Below are 20,583 nucleotides of genomic sequence, written 5' to 3'. Positions count from 1 at the left end.
TTTGTATTCAATGTTAATTCAATTCAATCAGCCTTTCCTCACTTGTACACGTGGGAGAGCTTCCAAAGCTAAATGAGAGTTAGCACCAGAGATCATGTAAGTTGCCATATTAATCAATATTCAGGGGGAGCCTCAGGGGAGCCCCTCAAAACACTGCTCAGCAGTCATACTCACTGTTTCATTTATGCTCATATTGTAGACTTACACTCTGGCATTAAATATGATATTTCACATGTATCATATTAACTCTGTAATATCAGTAGTGTAATAGAGTGTCAAGAGAGTCAACAAATTGTCAACAATGGCAATTTCAAATGAACATGGTTGATCAGTACATGTGGATAAGTCTGATAATATATAATTCATAACCAACTAGCAGAGATATGCACATCTGTAGAGTGGATAACTAGTTTTACATGACAAGTGTAGTAGTTATTCCCAGGAATATGTTTGAATTGGTATTTCAAGTAATTAGATCAATCACTGTCTTACTATATAGTAGAATAGCATCTAGATCCTGGAGTAGCTGGAGGCAAAAAAGCAGCACTGTACATTTACAAGAGTCCACTGTTATTGAATGGAGAAAGAGTATATGAATATGAGTTCTCAGCAATTTGAGTAATGTTTTTGAATCTCCTATACTCTGTATATGTTATAGGCGCATCCAGGAGGCCCCTTAGGGGATACGAGGGGCATATTCGCGTGCACTCTGGCTATGGGCTCTGGCTGCGTATACTCGCAGTTACTCGGACTTCTTGGATTATGGACTAAATACATATTTGAGCACACTGTACATACTTATTATGACCAGACTACTAACTGTCTCATGAACACGCGGCTACTGCATGTTCCTCAGTATATAGTCTTGTACTGTACCTACAGCTACCTCAGTTCGAGTATTAGTTCCTTTCCGCACTCACATCCTTGCCTCTCTACTGAGGCCTCTCCCTTGCATCCTGTAAGGGGACACTCCTATTTTCTCTCCTTTCCTTCATCCCATGGACTCTTACCTACATTCCCTTTGTTCCTTTTCGCTCCCTTTCCTTTCCATTTCCTTTCCACCCACTCCTTTCGCATCCGAGCCGCGTCCGGTGACTCCGGAGTCTTCCCGCACTTCGGACACTTCGGACTCGCTCGGACTCGTCTATACTCTTCGGGGCTCATCCGAGTTACCTGTGAGGGCAGCCTCAAGATGGCCGCACAGTGCAAGCCTAGCAGAGGGAGAATCCAAAGAGAACAGGATAAGGATTCTCCATGCTAGGAGGGGAAGTATATACTGTAGTAGCGTGAGAGGAATGCAGGATAACTGTACAGTACACCAGCCACAAGTCCGAGCGAATATCACAAGGTACAAGGAAACATGTGATAATGAAGTGGAGGGTAAATGCACAGGAGTCGTGCCAGCAACTTGGGGAAGTAAGGGTGAAGGGTAACGAAGTGGGGAAAGAGGATAGAGGTAACCCGGACGAGCCCCGAAGAGTATAGACGAGTCCGAGCGAGTCCGAAGTGTCCGAAGCGAGTCCGAGGTGTCCGAAGTGTCCGAAGCGAGTCCGAGCGAGTCCGAAGTGCGGGAAGACTCTGGAGTCACCGGACGTGGCTCGGATGCGAAAGGAGTGGGCGGAAAGGAAGTGGAAAGGAAAGGAAGCGAAAAGGAACAAAGGGGAACAAAGGAAATGTAGGTAAGAGTCCATGGGATGAAGAAAAGGAGAGGAAATAGGAGTGTCCCCTTACACCCGCAGGTCTGCGTATTCCCAAGTCCCTCTGCAAGCGTGGCTCTTAACACAGGCCTGAAGTCTGTTATATGTTAATGCTTACCACTATTCTTTCTGCAATTGCCTACACTGCAGCTTACAACTTATACTGGGCCTAAAGTTTCCATCTGTTATCTCCTTCTTTAGTGCAGACATTATCTCCATCTCCTATCTGACACAATGGCTATCTATTTTGCTAAGTACTATTTATGAATGAATAGGACCCGTACAGGCCATGCATTGCAGTGGCTACAGCCCCAAGTACCGCAAGCTGCATGTTCATGTTCCAGTGCAAGCAGAAAAGCAAAAAAGTGTGCAAAAGTAGCTACAAGTGATCACTAAGTCAAAAGTTCGTGTACATGATAGTCAATAAATTGATTAACGAAGTAGTTATCAAATGCGTCAAGGGCATCACTGTGGTCGAAACTCTCTGGGAGAAAGCCGTTGCCAAAACATGGTACCAAATGGGCCCCGCGAAGGATTGTATCGAGGTGGATAACTTGCATAGGTTGGTAGCCGTCTTCCTCATGCTCCGCACTGACAACCCACATTCCTGTGTCCGGGTGACGAGTTTGCATGTTGTCTGGGTGAACGAACCAATGAACTAACGCGCACGGTACTTGCTTCTCCGTGTACACATCGAAGTACGAGAACAGAAGCCGAACTCTGGCCACAAGCAGGCCATTCATTGTGTCACCGTCCTCCCTGCCTGCTGAGACGAAAACGGTGTCGTAGCGTGGTGAGCCGCTAAGGCGGGGGTTGGAACGAATCATTTCCCGATGCATCCCACCCTCCCCACATAGCTCGCTTGGAGCGTAGAATTGAATGGTAGCCGAATGATAGACATGAATCGGACCATTGAACAAGTTGTCTACGGTGGATCCATTCTGTGATAGGTCGGCTAGAGGATGGTTGCGGGTATGTATAAACTGGCGAAGGGTGTCAGGGAAATCAGGCAGGCTGATGTGATCAGCGAGCGCAGTTAACATTTGTGGGTAGCCGTATTCTGAGGTAGAAGGGTATGTCAGTACCGTAAATGGTGAAAAAGACATGAATACGAACGTCGCCTTGTCGCCAACCAAACCAGTGTATCTGTGCGTGGTCCCGAAACAGACTCATATTCAATATCTAGTGGCTTCTCTTGCTGCTCGTTGTCACTTGTCTCGTCCTCCCCATAATCGAACGCCAGAGTAGAACCTCGGAACGGCAGAATTGGGGGGTGGTCGTTGGCTACGGCCCTTGCAGTGTGATCAACGATGGAGCCTGCCAACATTTGGCGTTGCGTGAATACTTGCCGTAGGGCGAACATCTTATCTAACCGAACAATCGTTTGAAGCATTTGCTTGAGGGGTTTATTTCTGTTTGACCGACGCCAAGGTTGTTTGATCGCAGGAATGTGCTTCGACTCGGTTATCGACGTACATAGCCCATTTGGGGACCCAAAGAGTTCAATGCCATCTGCGTAGTGCATGAGTGCATGCTGCCGTGGTAATGATAGGTCGGAACGAACATTCTTATCAAGAAAGATTTGTCGGTAGTGATGAAAGTCGGCAAGATGGAGGCGGAAGCGTTGAAGGTCCTTAGTCGATATAGAGTTACGCCGAACGAGGTAACAGCAATTCACAAATGCAGTGATTGACCGTACCATTTCCGCAGGAACATGCCCGCAAATGGCAGCAAGATAGACCTATAACCATGGTATACGAAGACACTATTTAGAGGGGAGATGAACTTTGATATCGTACACACACCTTCATCAATGCCTTCGAATCATCCCCCGTCCATTGATTGAAATCTCTGCCATCGGGGAAGCGGCGCAGGCCAGGATATGGTGGTACAGCTGATATTCTTCAATCCAGGGGTTCAGCCTTGACCTCTAATGGCATTGGTTCAATGCTTACCGTCGGTCAATATCCTGAATGATGGCCAATGCTATTGACTTTGTGTGAGTTTGTAGTATGTAGTCTTGGACCCAGGTGACGAGGTGGTCTTTGAAAGTTCCCTTGATTAGTTGGTGGAGTAAATCTGGAGTAATGAGCTCATGGATATCCGCACGAGGAAATCCATGAGTGAACGGCTAGACTCAATGTTCAAATCGGTATGTGGTTGATTCTCATGATTGTGGCACGCACCACAACATCGCTACGCAAACCATACTCATCCCATACAATCCCGGGATCAAAAAGCTCCAACAGCACATCAGCCTTCTCATGAGTTCGTAGATGAGCGGTGCTATCATCAAGATGCTCTGGGCGTGCATCACATCTATGATGATCATGATCAGATGAATTCTGTGCTAGTAAGAAGGAACTGGCGGTATACTTAGGACACCAAGTCGAGACGATCCCAGCTAACCACACTTGCTCGGGATAGTCTGCGATATACGGCCCGATTGAGAAAATGGCCCGTCGGTAATGGCCATCTGGGCAGCGTATCACTTCCGGGACAGTCATGGACTGTTTCAATGGTCCGTAAAGGAATGCCAAACATGAATGGTAAAGTTGGCGACAAAAACGTTGATATACAATGGTTTTCCGCTCTTTTTGACTAGCTATCAAGGCCGGTTTCAGCTGCAAAATCAAGTCAAATATATGGGATTATTCACCTTTGGGGATGGGAAGGATTGCACAGGGTAGCATTCCATTTCCGTGCGCACGACGTGCTGAGTTATCGATGTTTCCTGGTCCAATGTAAACAGGGTGAAACTCTTGATGTCCAGTTGCAACGGATGCGACAGTCTTGTCACTGCCAGCTACAACACCAACAAACATTGCACCGTGCGTAGAGTCATCACGCGAGATTATATCCTGATATATCACCATATTGGTTGAGTTTTGTGCAACAACTGAAGAGAATGAAGATAACGTACGGCTTGTTTTGCCGCCCATTCACCAGACATCAAATTTGTCCACACCCGATCACCAGAGCAATTGAATTGTCGATATGGAACATAATCATAATGTCCATTGAAGCTTGTACATGAGATTTGCTCACAGAGGACAGAAAGGATGTTGCGCATGCACAGTTCGTATGTGTCTGTCATCCACTTTGGTGGGTTCGGCGGCAAAGTGCCGTGATAATGGAAAGGAACTGAAACCCATGGGTTGGCACCTTCCTGGATAGCATCAATGGTAGAAAATAGATCATCTGCGTTCTTCCACGGAGATTCCGAATTTGATTTCTCCACCTCTGCAGCCCATAGTTCAAGCCCTTTGTTGATGCGACGCTCCGAGGCTTGTAAATCACTGAAATAGAAGTCTGCCCATTGAAAAGCAAGGCGGTCAGGGAATGGGTTCCATGGATTTGATGGTGTTGCGTCCAAAGGTTCAAACGGTGGAGGCGGAGTGTGCGGAGGGAGGTAATTCCCAAGCTCATCACATGGCTGTGCTGTGAACCATACTGTCGTTAATGAACAGAGAATCTGTCGGTGTATAAGACTGTACGTACCTGTGAGGAAGGGATGCGACCATGTTTGCGTGGACTCTTCATCGCCGTCACTTGAGTCAGGCTCTGAGTCAGGATGTTGATGGTGGTAAGCATTAACGTGCTGCGTGAGCCCGGCTTGGTTTGAGAAGGTGCGCGTACAGGCAGAAATAGGGCAATTGAGAACAGAGACCATGGTCGCAGCAAACTGACTGACACAGTAATTGAGCGAGTAAAATAGAATGAAAATATGAGCAAATAATATGCGATGAGCGGGAGAAAGCAATATATCGGTCGGACCTTCCCTGACAATATCAACCTCAGCCGATCACACCAATAAATTGGCTGTCTGTTCTTCTTCTTCAACTACTCGCATGCCTCCAAAAAAGCCCACAACCCTCAAAGAACCTGTTGCTGCACCTACCAACATTACAATGGTGCGTGCTAGCAAGAGAAAGGCTGCTGAAGAGCCTAGAATAGCCGCAGTGCCACCACCTGCCTCCAAAAGACGCGGGAGGTCGAAGAATACTGCTGAAGTACCGATAGAGGGTGAGGCCATTGCAGATGAGCCACCGATAGCTGCTATTGCAAGGATGGTAAGCAAGGTGACTATCAGCGACTGAAGTTGTACTCACGTTAGAGACTATAGCCAAGAGTAGATGCAGTTCGGCGCAGCCCACGGCCTCAGCGTGCAGGCCGGAATATAGATCCAACAGGAAAGCAGGCAAAGGCTGAGAAGGCAGCAGTAAAGCGAGCCCAGAAGCTTGAGAAGGCTAATCAACGACAACTTCAGAAAGAGAAAGCTGAAGCAGCACAGGATGAACTTGTGGCGATGGAGGTGGATGAGTCCTTCACTCAGACAGCTGAGCGCGCCCACCGTGTTCGCCGCATATCGGATATGGTTCGCCCTGCCCAAATTGAGAGTGATGGAGGCGAGTTTGCTGGTTTGACAGAGATGGTGTTTAGCGACGACTCGGATTCGTCACCTGAAGACGATGAATCTACCAATGCTAAGGTCAGGCCTAACTTAGGAATCAAATTTTTGTACTTACAAGTCGCTGATTCTCTTGATTATAGACAAGAATCCCCACAAATGTCAAGAAACCTGCCATTCGAGCGCAAGTTGCAGCACGGAAGCCAAGTGCAAAGAAGAGAGGGACTGGCAAAGTAGCGTGAGTGAAGACGACGAAAAGTGAAGGCCCACACTCACATTGTTCGGTGCAGTCAACCGGTTGCATCCGGCCTGAATGCAGCCTGGTTGGCCAACTTGGGAAATAATTTACCACAAGTGTCACCCAATCGAGTTGTTACTGCAATTGATGATGAAGCGGCCGACTCAACGAGGCCTGATTTTCCACCGTCTCCATTGAAGTTCAATCGAAATGCTGCCAATGCCACGATTGCCAAAGCATCGCAGCGTAATCTGCAAAGAACCAACACAGTAAGTATTTTATATTACACTGCCAGCAATATTAACAACAATCTACATGCCATTCAGCTTGTCTCGGTGCCTATGAATGTCACAATGGACCCTCCAACGGAACGCAAACCAAATACCCGGAACGTTGTCAAGCCAGCTTCGCAGCACAAGGTGACTGCCAACCCTCAACCGAGAACACATACTAGTAGAACAGGTATCAAGCATGCATCGGCATCGGTGACATCAGATCGTGCAGCAAAAAAGGAGACGGCGGGTACTGGCGCTGACAGCATTTTCGCAATGCCCAAGGGAACCTTGTTGGTCTCTGCACTGCCGTCGATTATCTCATTCTTCCGAGAGCGCTACTTTTCAACCATCTATAGTGGGCTATATGCCTCATCCAAACCATTTGACGACTTTATGAAGGGTTCACCCGCATTCCTTGAACTGTCACGCACCGCGTTCAAGACGATATGGCCAGATGTTCATTATGAACTTGAACCAGATGACACTCTCTACCTTATAGTATGTCTCTCTCTCATTATACCCATTCTTGATATACTACAATCATCTAGGGTTGTCAACGCGTTACTGAGAAGCGGGGAAGGATCTATAATAGTGTCTTGAGCTATCTGACCCATTTTTTTAGCCTTCAGCAGTGGGGACCTGATAGCATCATTGCATGGGTCTCGTACTTCTGCAAAACATATGGGAGCCCAATCTTCTACGAAAAACCAGTTCCGAGGGATGGTTCATGGAATCCAAAGGATCCCAATTACGAGGTATGCTCTACTGGACTATCGCGAGAGCAATAGTTAATGTTGTTCTCATTGCAGCCACCTTCTGGGTTTTTACGATCCCCCGCCATGATTGAGTTGGGCCGCCGTTTCCTCCGAGATCGTGACACAGCGGCACTTGACTTCGGTCCCCCTCGTGGCCTATTTGTGTTGCTACTCACATCGGTATGCCCTTCTTTCTTTATATTTCTCATCACTGATATCTCGTTTCAACATCTAGTTTGAGAAGGCCGTTCGCTCCCATAAAACGGGCCAATACGTGGGCACTGACTTTAACGAGAAGACATGCGGCCTCTGGGTCAAACAATACAATAAAAACTTCGATTCGAAGTCGGATGAATGGTGGGATAGAGTTTTGGCCCCGTATTGCGACACCTCCGATGTTGAAGAAGATGTTGAAATGTCAATGCTTGATGAAGGCCGTGCAATGTTGCCAATGTCTCCTTAGATAATAGAGTTTGCTTATTCCTTCGCTCAAGTCAACCATACCTCTACTGCCTTGCGTACTTTAATCACTTTATCTAGCTTTTTCGCACTTTTCACACTTATTTTTACTTCCTAATTACCCGTTTCTCACTACTTTTATAACTTAGCTAGGTTCCTTGCTGACTTACATGATTTCGGCCTTTTCCCGCTTGCTCAAGCTTGTACAAGGTTGAGCAAGGCGAAAAAAGTATGATGTAATTTCCCTGATGCTCAAGGTCAGTTCACATATTTGCGAGATCATTGTTTCCACCATTTTTGAAGTGCTTTATAACGTAGTTAATGAGTATTCCAACAACCCGGAACTGCACATGCTAGCGAAACTGTCTGCCGGGTGGAACGATATACTTTTGACGTATCTTGAGGCATGTGCCTCCATGAGCAGTGTTGTCTAATGACTGACCCCTTTTAGATTGATCGCCAGAAGGCAATATTCATTGACGAAGATTCTAGCGAAACGATGTTGAAGTGAATTCTCTCCCAGCATATACTCCTTCCACGAACCAGATGTTGATTCAATCTACAGTGCTATAAACGATTCGGGATCCAAGCACGGACTTCGATTCAAGTTGGCGTTCGGTATATTCTCAAATGTTAGTCACAAGTGCATGTCCCTTCTACTTGCCTAACTCGAAATGCCCAGGAACATGATCTATACTTCGAAGGTCGCGACAGCAATAGTATATATAGAGCCTACGATTTTCTACAATCGGTAGCCGAGTAACCCTCATACATGAATCTTACATCTATTGGACCCAGAAAATGGATTATTCGCTCTATACATCGTCTGACGCCGAGCGTTCGATTTTTTCTTTCCATCCATCCTCTTTCTGCATCCTCTCCTTTAATTGATTCCATGTCAACAATGCTAGACGATCACCAGCCCAATCTCTGCGCTCCTCCTCTGCGTCCCGACTCCCAGTGGGTCAGCACAGGAATATCATCGTCCAGAGCGTATCTTGTGATATTCACGGTCCTGATATATTCGCGTTTCGAGACGTCCACCAACGCCATATCGACGGTGTTGGATACAAGACCTTCGCGGAAGACAACTAATCGTTGTAGCTGAACGAGCCGCTCAGTGTCGAGCGATCTACACATATCAACATGATCTTTGGGCTCGAGGCTCTTTATCGTCGCTTCTATCAGTCTTCGAGGGGGATCTCTTATTGAAACTCTTCAGACGTCGTAAAGGGTGTTGGTGGCTCGAGACTCAAGGAGGTCAGGAAAAGGGAGGAAAAGGAGTAGAAAGGGGAGACAATCACGTGAAAGGGACTTGGGATTTCCTCAGTTCATCCGCCATCGCTGCGGCAACATGTCTTCCAACGCGCAAACATCCCAAAGTCCGAATGCGGAGAAAGCTTCATCGACACAAACTTCGCCGGAATCACTCTCACCGTCTCTCGATGCAGACATCGCGCGTCTAGCCAAATTGCTGAACCAAACGGAGTCTATGGGTGATTCCGCTACAAACCCGGACGCTAGCTTGCAGGAACTTCTATCGTATCTGCAGAGCGCGGACGGGATTGCTAGTGGTGTAGAGTTGCAGGTGGATAGCATTATCAGTCATCTGGATGACTTGCTTGATGGTCTTGAGAAGGAGGGACTTCAGAAATCGGTGGAAGGCGACACCGTTTCCAAGTAGGGGATGCTGTGTAAGGCGAGTCAAGCAGGAACTCGCTCATGGATGCCATACTGACGCGGGGCACACAAGGTAACAGAAGTGAACGGATAATGTACAGTACTCGGTCTGAAATAATTAGGCGCCATCATTCGTGGGCCAGACACCAGTTTCATCGATTCTCGTTAGCAGAGGCATGCCTCGACACCGTGGAAATAGTAAACCAAGTACGAATGACCATATTTACCTGCGAATCTGGCATTGACGCCATGAACAGGATGATAACGCACACTTCGTCCGTTGATAATCAAAATAAAATACATAGGTTTTGATGGTGCGACATTAATATCCTCAGACCTGCGATAAGTTGATCACTAACTTCCCGGTAGACACGCCTCCCGTCAGGTCCTTCTGCGCCTGTTGCACGCCTTGCGCAGTGAATGGATATTCCCTGAAGACATGCACCTTCAGAACTCCTTTGGAGATAAGGTCAAAGACCTTGTTGCCGTAGTGTAATGCCTCTGTAGGCGTGAACGTGTAATTATTCATCCTGGAAACAGACATATCAATCAACACGCCACATTTCCTCGTTCGTGAGTGTGATTCACGTACGTTGGGCGGAGCAATTTAACGTTTTTCTCGACTAGTTTGAGGACCGGGAAAGGAGGGACCGCGCCAGAGGCATTGCCCACTGAGACGATGGTCCCCTTCCTCTTGATCATCTTGAAATTATTGTCGAACCTTCCAATACCGAATTAGCCAACCTCAGACCGACTCAGAATGACTGAACACCAACGTATCCTTTCCCACACCATCGAAGATAGCATCCACACCCTCGCCGTTCGTGATTTCCAACACGCGCTGCACAGTATCCTCGCTCTTATATAAAATGACGTAGTCAGCGCCGTTTGCCTTCGCCAGTTCCGCCTTCTCCGGTGTCGATGTCGTTCCAATTACGGTGGCACCGATGTGTTTGGCGTATTGAGTGAAAAGGAGTCCGAGCCCGCCAGCGACGGTGTGGACAAGCAAGACATCGCCCTTCTTGACTGCGTAGGCTTCGTCCATGAAGCTTACTGCGGTAATGGCCTGTACAAGGCCCGCTGCCGCCGTTAATGTTGACACGGAGTCGGGTACACAATATACGAGCTTGTATGGTACCGCCACATAGCTTGAGTGAGTTCCTAACCAATCCTACATCACACAGTAGCTTTAAGCTTCCGATTCAAATCAACGAAGATTTGTTATGAGGATCTTACCACTGCAACCTTCCCTCCAATTGTGTACTTACGAGCTTGATAGTCGGGATCGTTGAGTACCTTCTCATCGGTGGGCAACGCTACGATCGTTCCAGCCGTTTCTTTACCCAAGACTGCTGGGAAGGATTTTAAGGGGTATAGTCCCTTTCTGTTGCGATTTAATTTCGTTTGTATGGGTGAAGCCTAACGACATCATGCACCTGTAGTATGTGTCGATGAAATTAACTCCAAAATACTGGGATCATCAGCCTTATTCAAGGTTCGCTTGCCAGGTGGGTCGGAAGAAACATACTTCGACCTATAGCACACACGCAGGTCTTAGCGATCGTGTTGGCGGGATCAAGAAGTCTTTAACTGACTTTGACAACGATATCAGAGGCCTCTGGCTTGAACGGTAGTGTCTGCTTCTCGATAACATCAAAGTCGCCGGTCTATATGGCATTTGTTATCTTATCAGTTCGGCTGATTGATTCGAATCATCGACATTGGAGATTGCGATGGCTTCGATGGTGCTTGGTACAGATGCCATTCTACGGTCGAAAAGATGCCTTGCAACTTGATAGACGCGAGATGTAATACGGTGGGAGGTAAGCAACATAAAACCGCGCTGTGGTCTGTTCTCTCGCTGTTAGTAAGATTCCCCACGCATTGCCAGTCAGCGGAACGGGGCGACCCGACAGATTGCATCATGCTGATAGAAATAGGGCAATCACTCGGTGGTCCCAATTATCCCCTCTAGAGATAAATCGTAAATAGTGATTCTACCAAAGAAATCCGAGCTCTTCTCGAACACAAACTTCATCCCAGCGATGCCCTGCGCGTCAGATGATGGTATTGGCGGAAGGTCGAAGGTCTGTTTACGGTTGACGTCTTCTGGGTATATATTTGTGAGGAATTGCCAATCAAGCTTCGTTAAGGGGGGGTCGGGACGATGAGGAGTCGTGTATACCGCACACTGCGTTCCGACAAACCCTCCTTGGAAAATGAATGACAGCCGCTTGGGTATAGCCGGATCCGCAAATAATAATTGGATGTATTGTGGCAATTCCTGGGTGTACCAAAACGTCAATTGTGAGCGGGGAAGCGACATGAACCTCAGTGCCTGTTGGGAAGTCCAGCAGGTTTCTGGACTCTGGTCAATGAGACATTTCTTAGCGCCGCCTTTATCTGAGCTAACTCTGAGCACTGTAGTAAGATATTAATCTCAAAAATATTTTCGACCGCTTACTTGACTTTAGTTTCTTTGGTTATGAGGGAAACGAGTGAATTCGAGTCAGTCATGACGAACAGAGTTCAAGCTTAAGGCGATCGATGATCGAGATGATCGAGACACCCCTAAATGTGATTACATAAACCTGTTGGACCCTGATGATCACCGTTGGCCTTTCAGCCACAATCACTCTTGTTGCTAAACACTGATGTCGATGAAGCCTTTATACTCCAGCGAGGGGACAAATTCGCTGCCCACATGGCTGCAGAGGTCGACATCTACTCCGTATTGCGCATCAGCACTCAAACTACTCTCCGAACGCGAAAATATTCGTGCTGCCGCTCGCGAGGAGTCTCGTCCTCGTGAAGAAACCCACCATGGGTCGAGGCGCCGAAGAAACTTTGGCCCAGAAGTCATCGACCACTACTCCGTAGAGACAGGAGCTCATCCAGATCAAATCCACAAGAATCGCTATTATATGGTGGAACCGTATGATCGTAGCCGTGTGGTGGTAGGGTGCGCGGATGGCGAGGCGTCAGGCGCGGGGGGACAAAGCTGTGGCCGATATCTGAACGCGAGTTGGGTGAAGGAACGCTACGGCAGGAAGTGGTGGATCGCCAATCAAGCACCTTTGCCGTCTACGGCGCACGCCTTCCTCAGTGTCATCTTACAGCCATCCACCTTTCCCCCGACATCGCTCGAGAACAAGACAAATAATATGGGACGCATACGCACCGTCGTACAACTTACAAAGAATACCGAAGGTGGTCGTACGAAGGCTCATCCATATTTCCCAGATCAAGTTGGACAGTCCCTCGTATTGAGACCAGAAGACGGTCATGACGCGCCTGCGTTGAAGTCCACTCTGGTCGAAGTCAAAACCCACGATGATGCTTTATGCATCGAGAGCACAATTGCTGTAGTGCCTGTAGCATGGTACAAAACTCGTCCCGTTCCCAATATCCCTGGAGCGCAGGAGGTCTATCAATACGGCGAAGACACAGGGAAACCTATACTATTTCGACACTTACTCTATCACGCCTGGCCTGACCATGGCGTGCCTTCGCGTAGAGATCAGCCTGCACTCTTGAATTTTGCTCGCCTGGTGGATACACTCAACAAGACCCCACTCTCTGCGGATATTATATCAAGCAGTGATACGCCCTCCGATCCACCGGTCATGGTCGGGTGTTCAGCAGGAATTGGGCGCACTGGGACATTTATCGCCATATCATCCATCTTGCGTGCTTTTGGGTTAATAAATCCTACAACGTTGCATAACTCTCACCAGGGTCACACCATGACGTCCCTCCTTCGTAGGCATCTTCCGTGGCCCTTTGGTAATGGTTCTAATCATCGACCTGTTTCTGAAGAACTTGTGATGCCGTTCAAGTCACCATTGGGCCCTATTCCCCAGGAATTCGCGGATGACATGGTTGTTGAAGAAGTCGATTCGTTGCGGGAGCAAAGACCTGGAATGGTGCAGCAGGACCAGCAAATACTGTTTGTGTATGAGATACTCACTTCGGCATTCAAGCGACATTAATTAATAAGTGTAATTACTATCGGACAATATTACTACACTACAAATGGACAAATGTCAATATCGGAAGTCTTTGTTGCAGAAAGACACGTATAACAAGATGTGCACATTGTCTATAAGTCCTCCCCACATTTACATTGTTCGTGTCTTTGGGACGCCTTCGTTTTCGAGCTTTAGGTTGGCCGAAGATTGATCGAACATAGTCGCACCATTGCTGCCCGCCTGGGACTCCATGTCCATTTCAAGGGTCTAGATTAGAAGGGGTACCAATTTTGTCGGTGCGACACTACATTGAGCTAGGATGTTACATACCTCCATCCCATCTTGCTGGGTGATTCTAAAGGACGGCGTCATCGTCATATGAGTGTTGGTCCCCGTCATGGTGCCGCCATAGCTATCGCGAGCTCCCCGAATATAGTCCCTCGCGTTGAGGTTGGCGAGAAGGGTATTACAGTAGATGGGGGAGATGACGAGGTTGAGGGAAACGAACGCCATACTATTCGGCCAAACGGTCATCTAGATTATCAGCCACCCCAAATCAATACTGGTATCCAGTCACATAAAGTTCAAATGCACACACCGTGATTAACGCGAAGAGCGCTACCAATGCGGTCCAAGTACCAGTGTTGATACCAATAAACATTACCCTGTAGAGAAGCTGAGACGTTCTGTTTTTCGCGCATTACAAATCAGGGTTTAGCCTGAGGGGAACGTTTGCTTACTGCCCGAGCAGCTCTCCGTCTCTTTGTTTCCAGAGCATGTAGAACAAAACGAGAGTGATCAACGTGTCTTCAACAGCGCTGACACCCCATATAGATTTCAACAGTTTCTAGTGAATGTTAGTGGGGTTCTCGTCAAGTCGCATGCTGAACGGCGTACTTGAAGGGAGTAAAACTGTGCGATAGATATCGTCTTGTAGCTGGGAAGTCGCATGATATTAACAAACAGGCGGCGTCGAAGCGAGAGAAGTACGTACTTCATGACAAGGAAGGCTGATTAATGACCAAGTCAGCATGCGTACATGTCAATGCGTTGTAGAGAACACACACCGATATACCCCGCTGTGATGCGCACCAGTCAGTCCTGAGCTGCTGAAACCTAGATGCGATACTCACCGAGTTGGTAAACGGAGGCAGGCACCTTAGCTGAAAGTCAGCATGCGATCAGAGTCCCCGCGTCAGATGATGGAACTTACGAATATCATGGGTATCAGCCAGAATTTCCCTGCGACTAGTGGAAGCATTAGTGGCGTAGGCGATAATGAGGACAAGTAATCTGTCCGCTTACAAATCCAAATTCTATATACAAAGAATAATTGACACGGCAGGGCGACCAGACACTGTTAAAGGAGTAAATGTCAGACGTATCCACGATGATGTGATAAATGGGTGGTTTCGTACCGTAAAGAAGGACGCCCACTGTTGATGACATGGGGTTCAGGGATCAAATGGCACACTTGAAAAGGGCGCTGGTAACACGCACGAGGTATTCTCTGTTTATTTGTGAGTCACTGACTGAAACCGTTCGTGTGAACAAACAGCTACTCACTGGGAGACGATGAATCCGTTGTCCGACAGTACAATGTCGACCCAGACTGTAAATCATGACGACATCAACGGGTGCAGCTGATCACCGCTAAAAGTTACTAACAGCCACGGTTCGTAAGGATCAGATGAGTTGTATCACAAATCCTAGAACATGTCAATCCGCCATCAACATTCGTTATCACCGCAACAACGAAGGTTCCAGACAGTCACCCACCACAACCACAAAACCTGTCAGCAGTGAACCTTTGTGAACACTTCATCAGAGCGAAAAAGATAGAAGGGAACTTACCAGGGCCTTGATGAGATTCTTGTCATTCTTCCGGAAGCTACAAACACACATGGCAATGAGTTTCGAAAGAGAACTCGACAAACCCACAGCGCCTTACTGCAGGAAGTATAAGAAACTATCGTAATAGCACACGATATGTCAGCCTCCGTCTATAAAGTAGTATTCGGCAAAGGAACTTACGTCTGAGTACATGATATCCCCCAGAGAACATTGTTCACCAAGATCGCTACATATTCGACCTCTGCTTGCTCGATGCCGTCCCAGGCCATGGTTGTCGCTGAAAGGTAACGGGGGCCGAGGAACAAAATCCATGGATATATATACTCAGGTCAGGTCGCTGAGAGGATTTGAGCGGCTTTACCATTCAGAACTCAATGGGCCTAAACTGGGACAACGTGCAGGTCCTATCAGCGTGCCGACAACAGTTCCGAATCACACCGCTGGACCGCCTTTCGTGTGAACCCATGATGCACATCAGCTCACAGTCATAGTCCCCTGTTGATGGTACCGGGCTAATTTGGATCCATCGGCTTATTCGCGGGGGTGCTGAGGAGAACATGTTTACACGTTCAGGCAGTGTGGATCCCACTAGCAGCACTGGGGAAAACATGGAGCGCTGTCTTGGGAGGACGCAATGTTCCACACAACCTACGCTAGGCTTGGTATGGTCACAGGGCAGTAGATGTACGTGAATCACGACATGCATTACAGGCGCCGGCCGATAAGATCACTCCATCAAGGACTGTTCATCTGATTAAGGCGTGGCTTGCTTGACAGTGACCTCAACATGTTTGCGAAAAGTTGGGGTCAAATGACACTGAAACTCAAGGTCTTCCGGCCTAGAAGGATCGTCGGAAGGATCGTCAGCGATATGCTTGAAGGAGTGATGGGGAAAACTTACTTCGTGTTGTATAGCTCTAGGTCCAATTTGCGAAACACGTTGGCAAACAGAAGGTACAGTTCACACCAGGCCAGGCTATCAATCATGTTGAGAACACACATCTCGGCAGGGAAGAAGGACCACTGAACTTGATTCCTAGGCAGCTTCGCGGTCCTTTGGAGAAGGATACTAAATGGGTGTCAGATGCGCGCGAATTCAGCCACCGTTCAGGTGAGAACTTGTGTGGCTCAGGGAATAGCTCTCTGTTTATGAAATGTGTCATTGCGGACGTCATGAGTGAAATGGACTAGTGAACTTACGGGTTATAGTGAATGAAGGTCGCTCCCACGCCTACAACAGTCTTTGCCACACGATAAGGTACGGTATGAGGAGGAAGAGCGAAGCAACTTACGCCCGCAGGCACGACGACGCCACCGATGGATGCATCCGCCGGCGCAACAATCCTTGGAAGGGGGGTGACGATGCCGTGAGACATGCGAAGAGATTCCTTTATGACAGCTGTCTGACGAAACAAGCTTGTGTCCAAAAGAAATATGCTACCGCGGGGAAACTCACTAGGTAGGGCAGCTTCTCAAGCGCCTCATACTTGAGGGGGATAGTCGGATCGGGCCAATGCTGCTTGAGCTCACTGATAAGCTTCGCAAAAACGTCCGGGTTGCTAAGGACGTAGTACGTCCCAACGGTGCTTGTGTTGCCAACTGTATCACTACCGGCGGCCACAAGGTTCATCGCCTCCTCGAGGAGCGACTTCTTTGAAGGGACGGTCGGTTGCCCTTTGCCGGGATTTGGCGTTAAGAGATGGTGATAGATAGTATCATGGCCCTGCTGCTGGAGTAGCTCAGGATGCATCAATAGCTCGTCAATTTGCTGGGAGAGGCTCTCCGTCAATTCGCCAGGACCAAAGGAGTCCTGTCGAAAGCGTTTGAATTGACTGTCAAGCCAAAGCAGCGCATCGTAGGCGAAGGGGAAATGCTTGAACACCAGGGCAAGGGGCATGACGTTTTCGACTGCAATGATCAACGGATGGGCGAAGTCGGCGGCTCCGAGAATGTCGTAGTCCCCGGCGAAACAGTATGACAATATGATTTCCAGGGTGGTGCATCGGTAAGCACGATGAAGATCAACCGGCTTTCGTGAAGTTTGCAACTTGTCAAGGAATTTGTCGATCTAGAATGCGTGAATGATATTCATCACAGTGTATAAGGCCCCAGAAACCTACTGTTGCCTGCAGGTAGCGCTCCATTTGCAGGATTGCGCGGCGAGAGAACAATGGGTTCATTATTTCTCGACGACTCTTGGCATCTTGCGGGTCGATGAAGCAGAATGACGATTCATCCTCGTGAAAGGTCGTATAAAGCTTTGGGTCTTTCCGGAATTTAGAGCCGTTGACATAGATATCAGCGTAAAATCGAGGCCCGTTGAAATGTAACTATTACGGCTCATGTTCAGTTGGTGTGCAGAGGTAAACAAAAATGAGCACCATACTTCATTCGGAGCTATACGAACGACAGGCCCTACTCAGTGGTAAGCATACAACGAATGTGCGCGAACGTAGTTGAAATTGTACCATAACGTTTGTGCAAGGTCTGCAAGTGGTCGACCATCCCGCCGTTGAGGAATACCTCGAACCAAGTTGTGTACCACCACGTTGCTGCTGCCAGCCATGGCCCAGGAAAGTGCCGCAATGGATGGAAATAGAGGTTCCATATGATTGCTGCACAGTAGTAGACTGCAAGCGTCCCGGCGAGAGACAGTGAGGCAGTGTATAGAGGCCCTTCGAACATGATTACCTTCTGTTAAGATGGAGGTTCGTTATTTGGCTGGAATGTAAGCCAACGCGTCCGCTCGGGACTATTCTTGCGATTGGGGAATTGCCGGGCGCCCATTGAGGGGGTAAGCAATCTTCGGAGTTGTGCAATCAGGAAACGATGGATTGTGTGTCCCATACCCGCGATTTCCATGAGAACCGGGAGAAGCTGCTCTTCGCGCACATTTTCATCTTACGCGAGACACAAACAAGGGGAACAACCGTTCGTTCCATGCAAGCTTCACGTTCAAGACGAAGACGGGATGGTGGTGGAAGGTGAACAAGAGTCGTTGCCATGTGTGCCCCTGAGTAAGTACTATCGATCACGTGCTAGCTAATTACAGAAAATAACCTCAAGAATATTGTGTACGGTTCCGAAACTCCTTCCACGACGCCCAGTTATCCGACATATGATCATAAAGTTTGCGCCAGTCTCTGCAAATTTGAACGGCACCCGACCTTCGCATCTCAAAATCCCTGCTCAGCACGTCGGCGGGCTCTAGCGTCAGGTTTGGTGAGCAGAGGGCAAACTGGCGGATGAAGTTCAGACAATGCTGGAAGTGCCCGTCGATGGCGGGGGAACGGTTGTCTGGATGTGCAAGCGCGTCGCGCATTGCGCGCAAGCAGTGCAGCTGGTGGAACACGTTCACGGCGAAGGCGCGGTATTCTTCACCTAAGCGCACGTATCCGAAGCCAGCAGAGTCGGTCGATGCCCACTCCTCTTCGGCATCTAACCCATGTACTGGGTAGTGCTCGCTCTCTTCCACCATCATAGCCACTGGATTTCCTAGGTCAATATCCCAGAACTCGGGGTAATCATCGCCGATATACGCTACGAAGATTGTGAGCTTTGCGCCGATCCCGATGCCGAAGCAAAAAACTCACAGTATGTCCTTTGCTCTGCAATCGGGATGCCCATAGTTGATTTTGTCTGGTAGACAGTGACGACAGACACCGCGAGCGCAATGATTGAGAGGGCAAGCCAGCATGGTCTTCCCCTGAGGCACAGGGAATAGTCAATCATCATGAAACGGAGGAATCCTCGTACGTTGTTACCGTAAGTAATACTCTATCGACTTTAAACACAGCAAAACCCATATGGCGTTCGGAGACTTGCGCAACACCACCGCTCATAGCCTTCGACTCCTGATACGGAAAGTAGAATGAAAGCTGGACATGATGTCGTCCCGAGAGACAAGTCTGCGCATCGCGATCTAGGATCCCTTTCATCTACTACTTCCGTGCTAGGCTTGCCTTCCGTGCTCTACGCTGGCAACGGAGCCCCTCTTGCCCCTCTTCAGTGGCCCTAACGATATGTCTGCCCCGATTTCTCAGGAGACCCTGGTGACTACACCGTTATCAAGCTTATTGTTCTTCAAAGCTCATCAAGCTTACATTTTTGTTATAACTTTATTGCCAGCCCGATCATTCAGAATGGACTGCGCAGGACAGGTAGTTCACTATCACCATCTGGGTACGCCAAGGACGGACACTGGTGAGAACCTCCGTGGATACGGAGTGATTAGTACGATGCATACATGTGCAGTTTACACCATTGAGGCTTGCTGCATAAAATCAAACCTTGTGGCACGATATGACAGGCTTTCAGGCGCGTTCTGGCAGTCCCCTTTCATCGCCCAACACTCGGACAATCGCGGTGAGCAGAATCGCACCTTATTCATCGTAATCGCTCTTAATAACATTAAAAACAGCTCCCAACATCCCCAATGTTTATCTATTCACGGCAAATAGCGCTCGCATGTTTCTGGGCGTCTATTGGCCTGTATCTCTTCACCCGAGCTCTCCTCATGCTCAAACCAGGACCACTTGGCAAGTTCATATCACTTCGGGTATACATCTAAGAAGTACTTACTCCTCTGATAGAAAGTTCCCCTCGGGGAGTGTCCCCGATGTGGGACGTTGGGGCGTTGCCCTCCGTATCCATGTTCGTTGAGAACTCCAGACATTACGGTCTTGATTCTCCCGACGCGAACACAGAGTGGGCGGCCCTTGTTCCCTCCGAAGATGGAGTAATCCACATCGGACCTGAGAAAACACCCTTCCTCCCCGCGATCTTCCACCAGTTGAAATGCCTCGATATAATCAGACAGGCATATCTTACGGAAGGAACGGACGGCAACAATTCACTCCCCCGGCACTGCCTCAATTACCTGCGCCAGTCGCTCTTGTGTCGGACGGATCTGAGGCTTGAACCAGTTGTGGATCCTTTTGGGCCTCATGCTGTCCAACCATACGGGCGTCGTACTTGTCAAGATTGGCGCGTAGTGTACAAGGCCTTTGAAGACCAAATGGACTTCTAGCCGTCCATCATACTTATTATGCAACATGGAACCATAGCGCCTATTGGAGTTTGTCAGGCTCGAACTGTAATTCGATTGATTCTCAGGAAATAAACATCGTGTGTAATCTCATATATAGGTTTGTTTCGAAGTAAAGGGTTGGAGCGACTACGAGAACGGGTTGTTCGTCATACACCGCTGATGCAGCAGTGGATAATGACGTTAACCTGGACTA

General features: G+C 48.3%; 10 protein-coding genes across 10 annotated transcripts; 4 read left to right on the top strand and 6 right to left on the bottom strand.

The window, feature by feature from the left end:
* Positions 1–2,089: 2,089 nt before the first annotated feature.
* Positions 2,090–5,370, bottom strand: PC9H_003074 (uncharacterized protein; the record flags this gene model as incomplete). Its single annotated transcript, XM_036772671.1, has 9 exons — positions 2,090–2,757; positions 2,814–3,438; positions 3,503–3,599; positions 3,653–3,828; positions 3,884–4,016; positions 4,074–4,302; positions 4,357–4,558; positions 4,621–5,138; positions 5,199–5,370. 9 exons carry the CDS (start codon positions 5,368–5,370, stop codon positions 2,090–2,092), a joined length of 2,820 nt encoding a protein of 939 aa, XP_036634144.1.
* Positions 5,371–5,548: 178 nt separating this feature from the next.
* Positions 5,549–7,839, top strand: PC9H_003073 (uncharacterized protein; the record flags this gene model as incomplete). The annotated part of the gene is made up of 8 exons (XM_036772670.1): positions 5,549–5,770; positions 5,824–6,189; positions 6,252–6,346; positions 6,399–6,615; positions 6,673–7,119; positions 7,251–7,376; positions 7,431–7,556; positions 7,612–7,839. The coding sequence occupies 8 exons, from the start codon at positions 5,549–5,551 to the stop codon at positions 7,837–7,839; spliced, it is 1,827 nt and encodes a 608-aa protein (XP_036634143.1).
* Positions 7,840–9,189: 1,350 nt separating this feature from the next.
* PC9H_003072 (uncharacterized protein) lies at positions 9,190–9,519 on the top strand (the record flags this gene model as incomplete). Its single annotated transcript, XM_036772669.1, has 1 exon — positions 9,190–9,519. The coding sequence occupies one exon, from the start codon at positions 9,190–9,192 to the stop codon at positions 9,517–9,519; it is 330 nt and encodes a 109-aa protein (XP_036634142.1).
* Positions 9,520–9,846: 327 nt separating this feature from the next.
* Positions 9,847–11,280, bottom strand: PC9H_003071 (uncharacterized protein; the record flags this gene model as incomplete). The annotated part of the gene is made up of 8 exons (XM_036772668.1): positions 9,847–10,045; positions 10,108–10,236; positions 10,292–10,686; positions 10,752–10,899; positions 10,952–10,986; positions 11,044–11,049; positions 11,111–11,182; positions 11,236–11,280. The coding sequence occupies 8 exons, from the start codon at positions 11,278–11,280 to the stop codon at positions 9,847–9,849; spliced, it is 1,029 nt and encodes a 342-aa protein (XP_036634141.1).
* A 180-nt stretch (positions 11,281–11,460) lies between these two features.
* On the bottom strand, positions 11,461–12,032 carry PC9H_003070 (uncharacterized protein; the record flags this gene model as incomplete). Its single annotated transcript, XM_036772667.1, has 2 exons — positions 11,461–11,929; positions 11,980–12,032. The coding sequence occupies 2 exons, from the start codon at positions 12,030–12,032 to the stop codon at positions 11,461–11,463; spliced, it is 522 nt and encodes a 173-aa protein (XP_036634140.1).
* Positions 12,033–12,175: 143 nt separating this feature from the next.
* On the top strand, positions 12,176–13,507 carry PC9H_003069 (uncharacterized protein; the record flags this gene model as incomplete). Its single annotated transcript, XM_036772666.1, has 1 exon — positions 12,176–13,507. One exon carries the CDS (start codon positions 12,176–12,178, stop codon positions 13,505–13,507), a length of 1,332 nt encoding a protein of 443 aa, XP_036634139.1.
* Positions 13,508–13,636: 129 nt separating this feature from the next.
* PC9H_003068 (uncharacterized protein) lies at positions 13,637–15,609 on the bottom strand (the record flags this gene model as incomplete). The annotated part of the gene is made up of 17 exons (XM_036772665.1): positions 13,637–13,753; positions 13,817–14,020; positions 14,085–14,172; positions 14,227–14,333; positions 14,384–14,423; positions 14,481–14,496; positions 14,554–14,565; positions 14,620–14,644; positions 14,700–14,734; positions 14,792–14,843; positions 14,905–14,922; positions 14,987–14,996; positions 15,053–15,098; positions 15,155–15,195; positions 15,266–15,279; positions 15,341–15,377; positions 15,521–15,609. 17 exons carry the CDS (start codon positions 15,607–15,609, stop codon positions 13,637–13,639), a joined length of 951 nt encoding a protein of 316 aa, XP_036634138.1.
* A 485-nt stretch (positions 15,610–16,094) lies between these two features.
* On the bottom strand, positions 16,095–18,025 carry PC9H_003067 (uncharacterized protein; the record flags this gene model as incomplete). Its single annotated transcript, XM_036772664.1, has 9 exons — positions 16,095–16,179; positions 16,242–16,409; positions 16,460–16,483; positions 16,541–16,581; positions 16,633–16,743; positions 16,797–17,408; positions 17,461–17,670; positions 17,727–17,755; positions 17,809–18,025. The coding sequence occupies 9 exons, from the start codon at positions 18,023–18,025 to the stop codon at positions 16,095–16,097; spliced, it is 1,497 nt and encodes a 498-aa protein (XP_036634137.1).
* A 376-nt stretch (positions 18,026–18,401) lies between these two features.
* On the bottom strand, positions 18,402–18,967 carry PC9H_003066 (uncharacterized protein; the record flags this gene model as incomplete). Its single annotated transcript, XM_036772663.1, has 2 exons — positions 18,402–18,880; positions 18,934–18,967. 2 exons carry the CDS (start codon positions 18,965–18,967, stop codon positions 18,402–18,404), a joined length of 513 nt encoding a protein of 170 aa, XP_036634136.1.
* Positions 18,968–19,642: 675 nt separating this feature from the next.
* On the top strand, positions 19,643–20,369 carry PC9H_003065 (uncharacterized protein; the record flags this gene model as incomplete). The annotated part of the gene is made up of 3 exons (XM_036772662.1): positions 19,643–19,705; positions 19,761–19,878; positions 19,933–20,369. The coding sequence occupies 3 exons, from the start codon at positions 19,643–19,645 to the stop codon at positions 20,367–20,369; spliced, it is 618 nt and encodes a 205-aa protein (XP_036634135.1).
* Positions 20,370–20,583: the final 214 nt, after the last annotated feature.

Source organism: Pleurotus ostreatus, assembly GCF_014466165.1.
Source record: "Pleurotus ostreatus strain PC9 chromosome Unknown scaffold_2, whole genome shotgun sequence".
Lineage (NCBI taxonomy): Eukaryota > Fungi > Basidiomycota > Agaricomycetes > Agaricales > Pleurotaceae > Pleurotus > Pleurotus ostreatus.
Note: the sequence above shows the minus strand (reverse complement) of the source record. Positions and strands in the feature narration are given on the sequence as shown.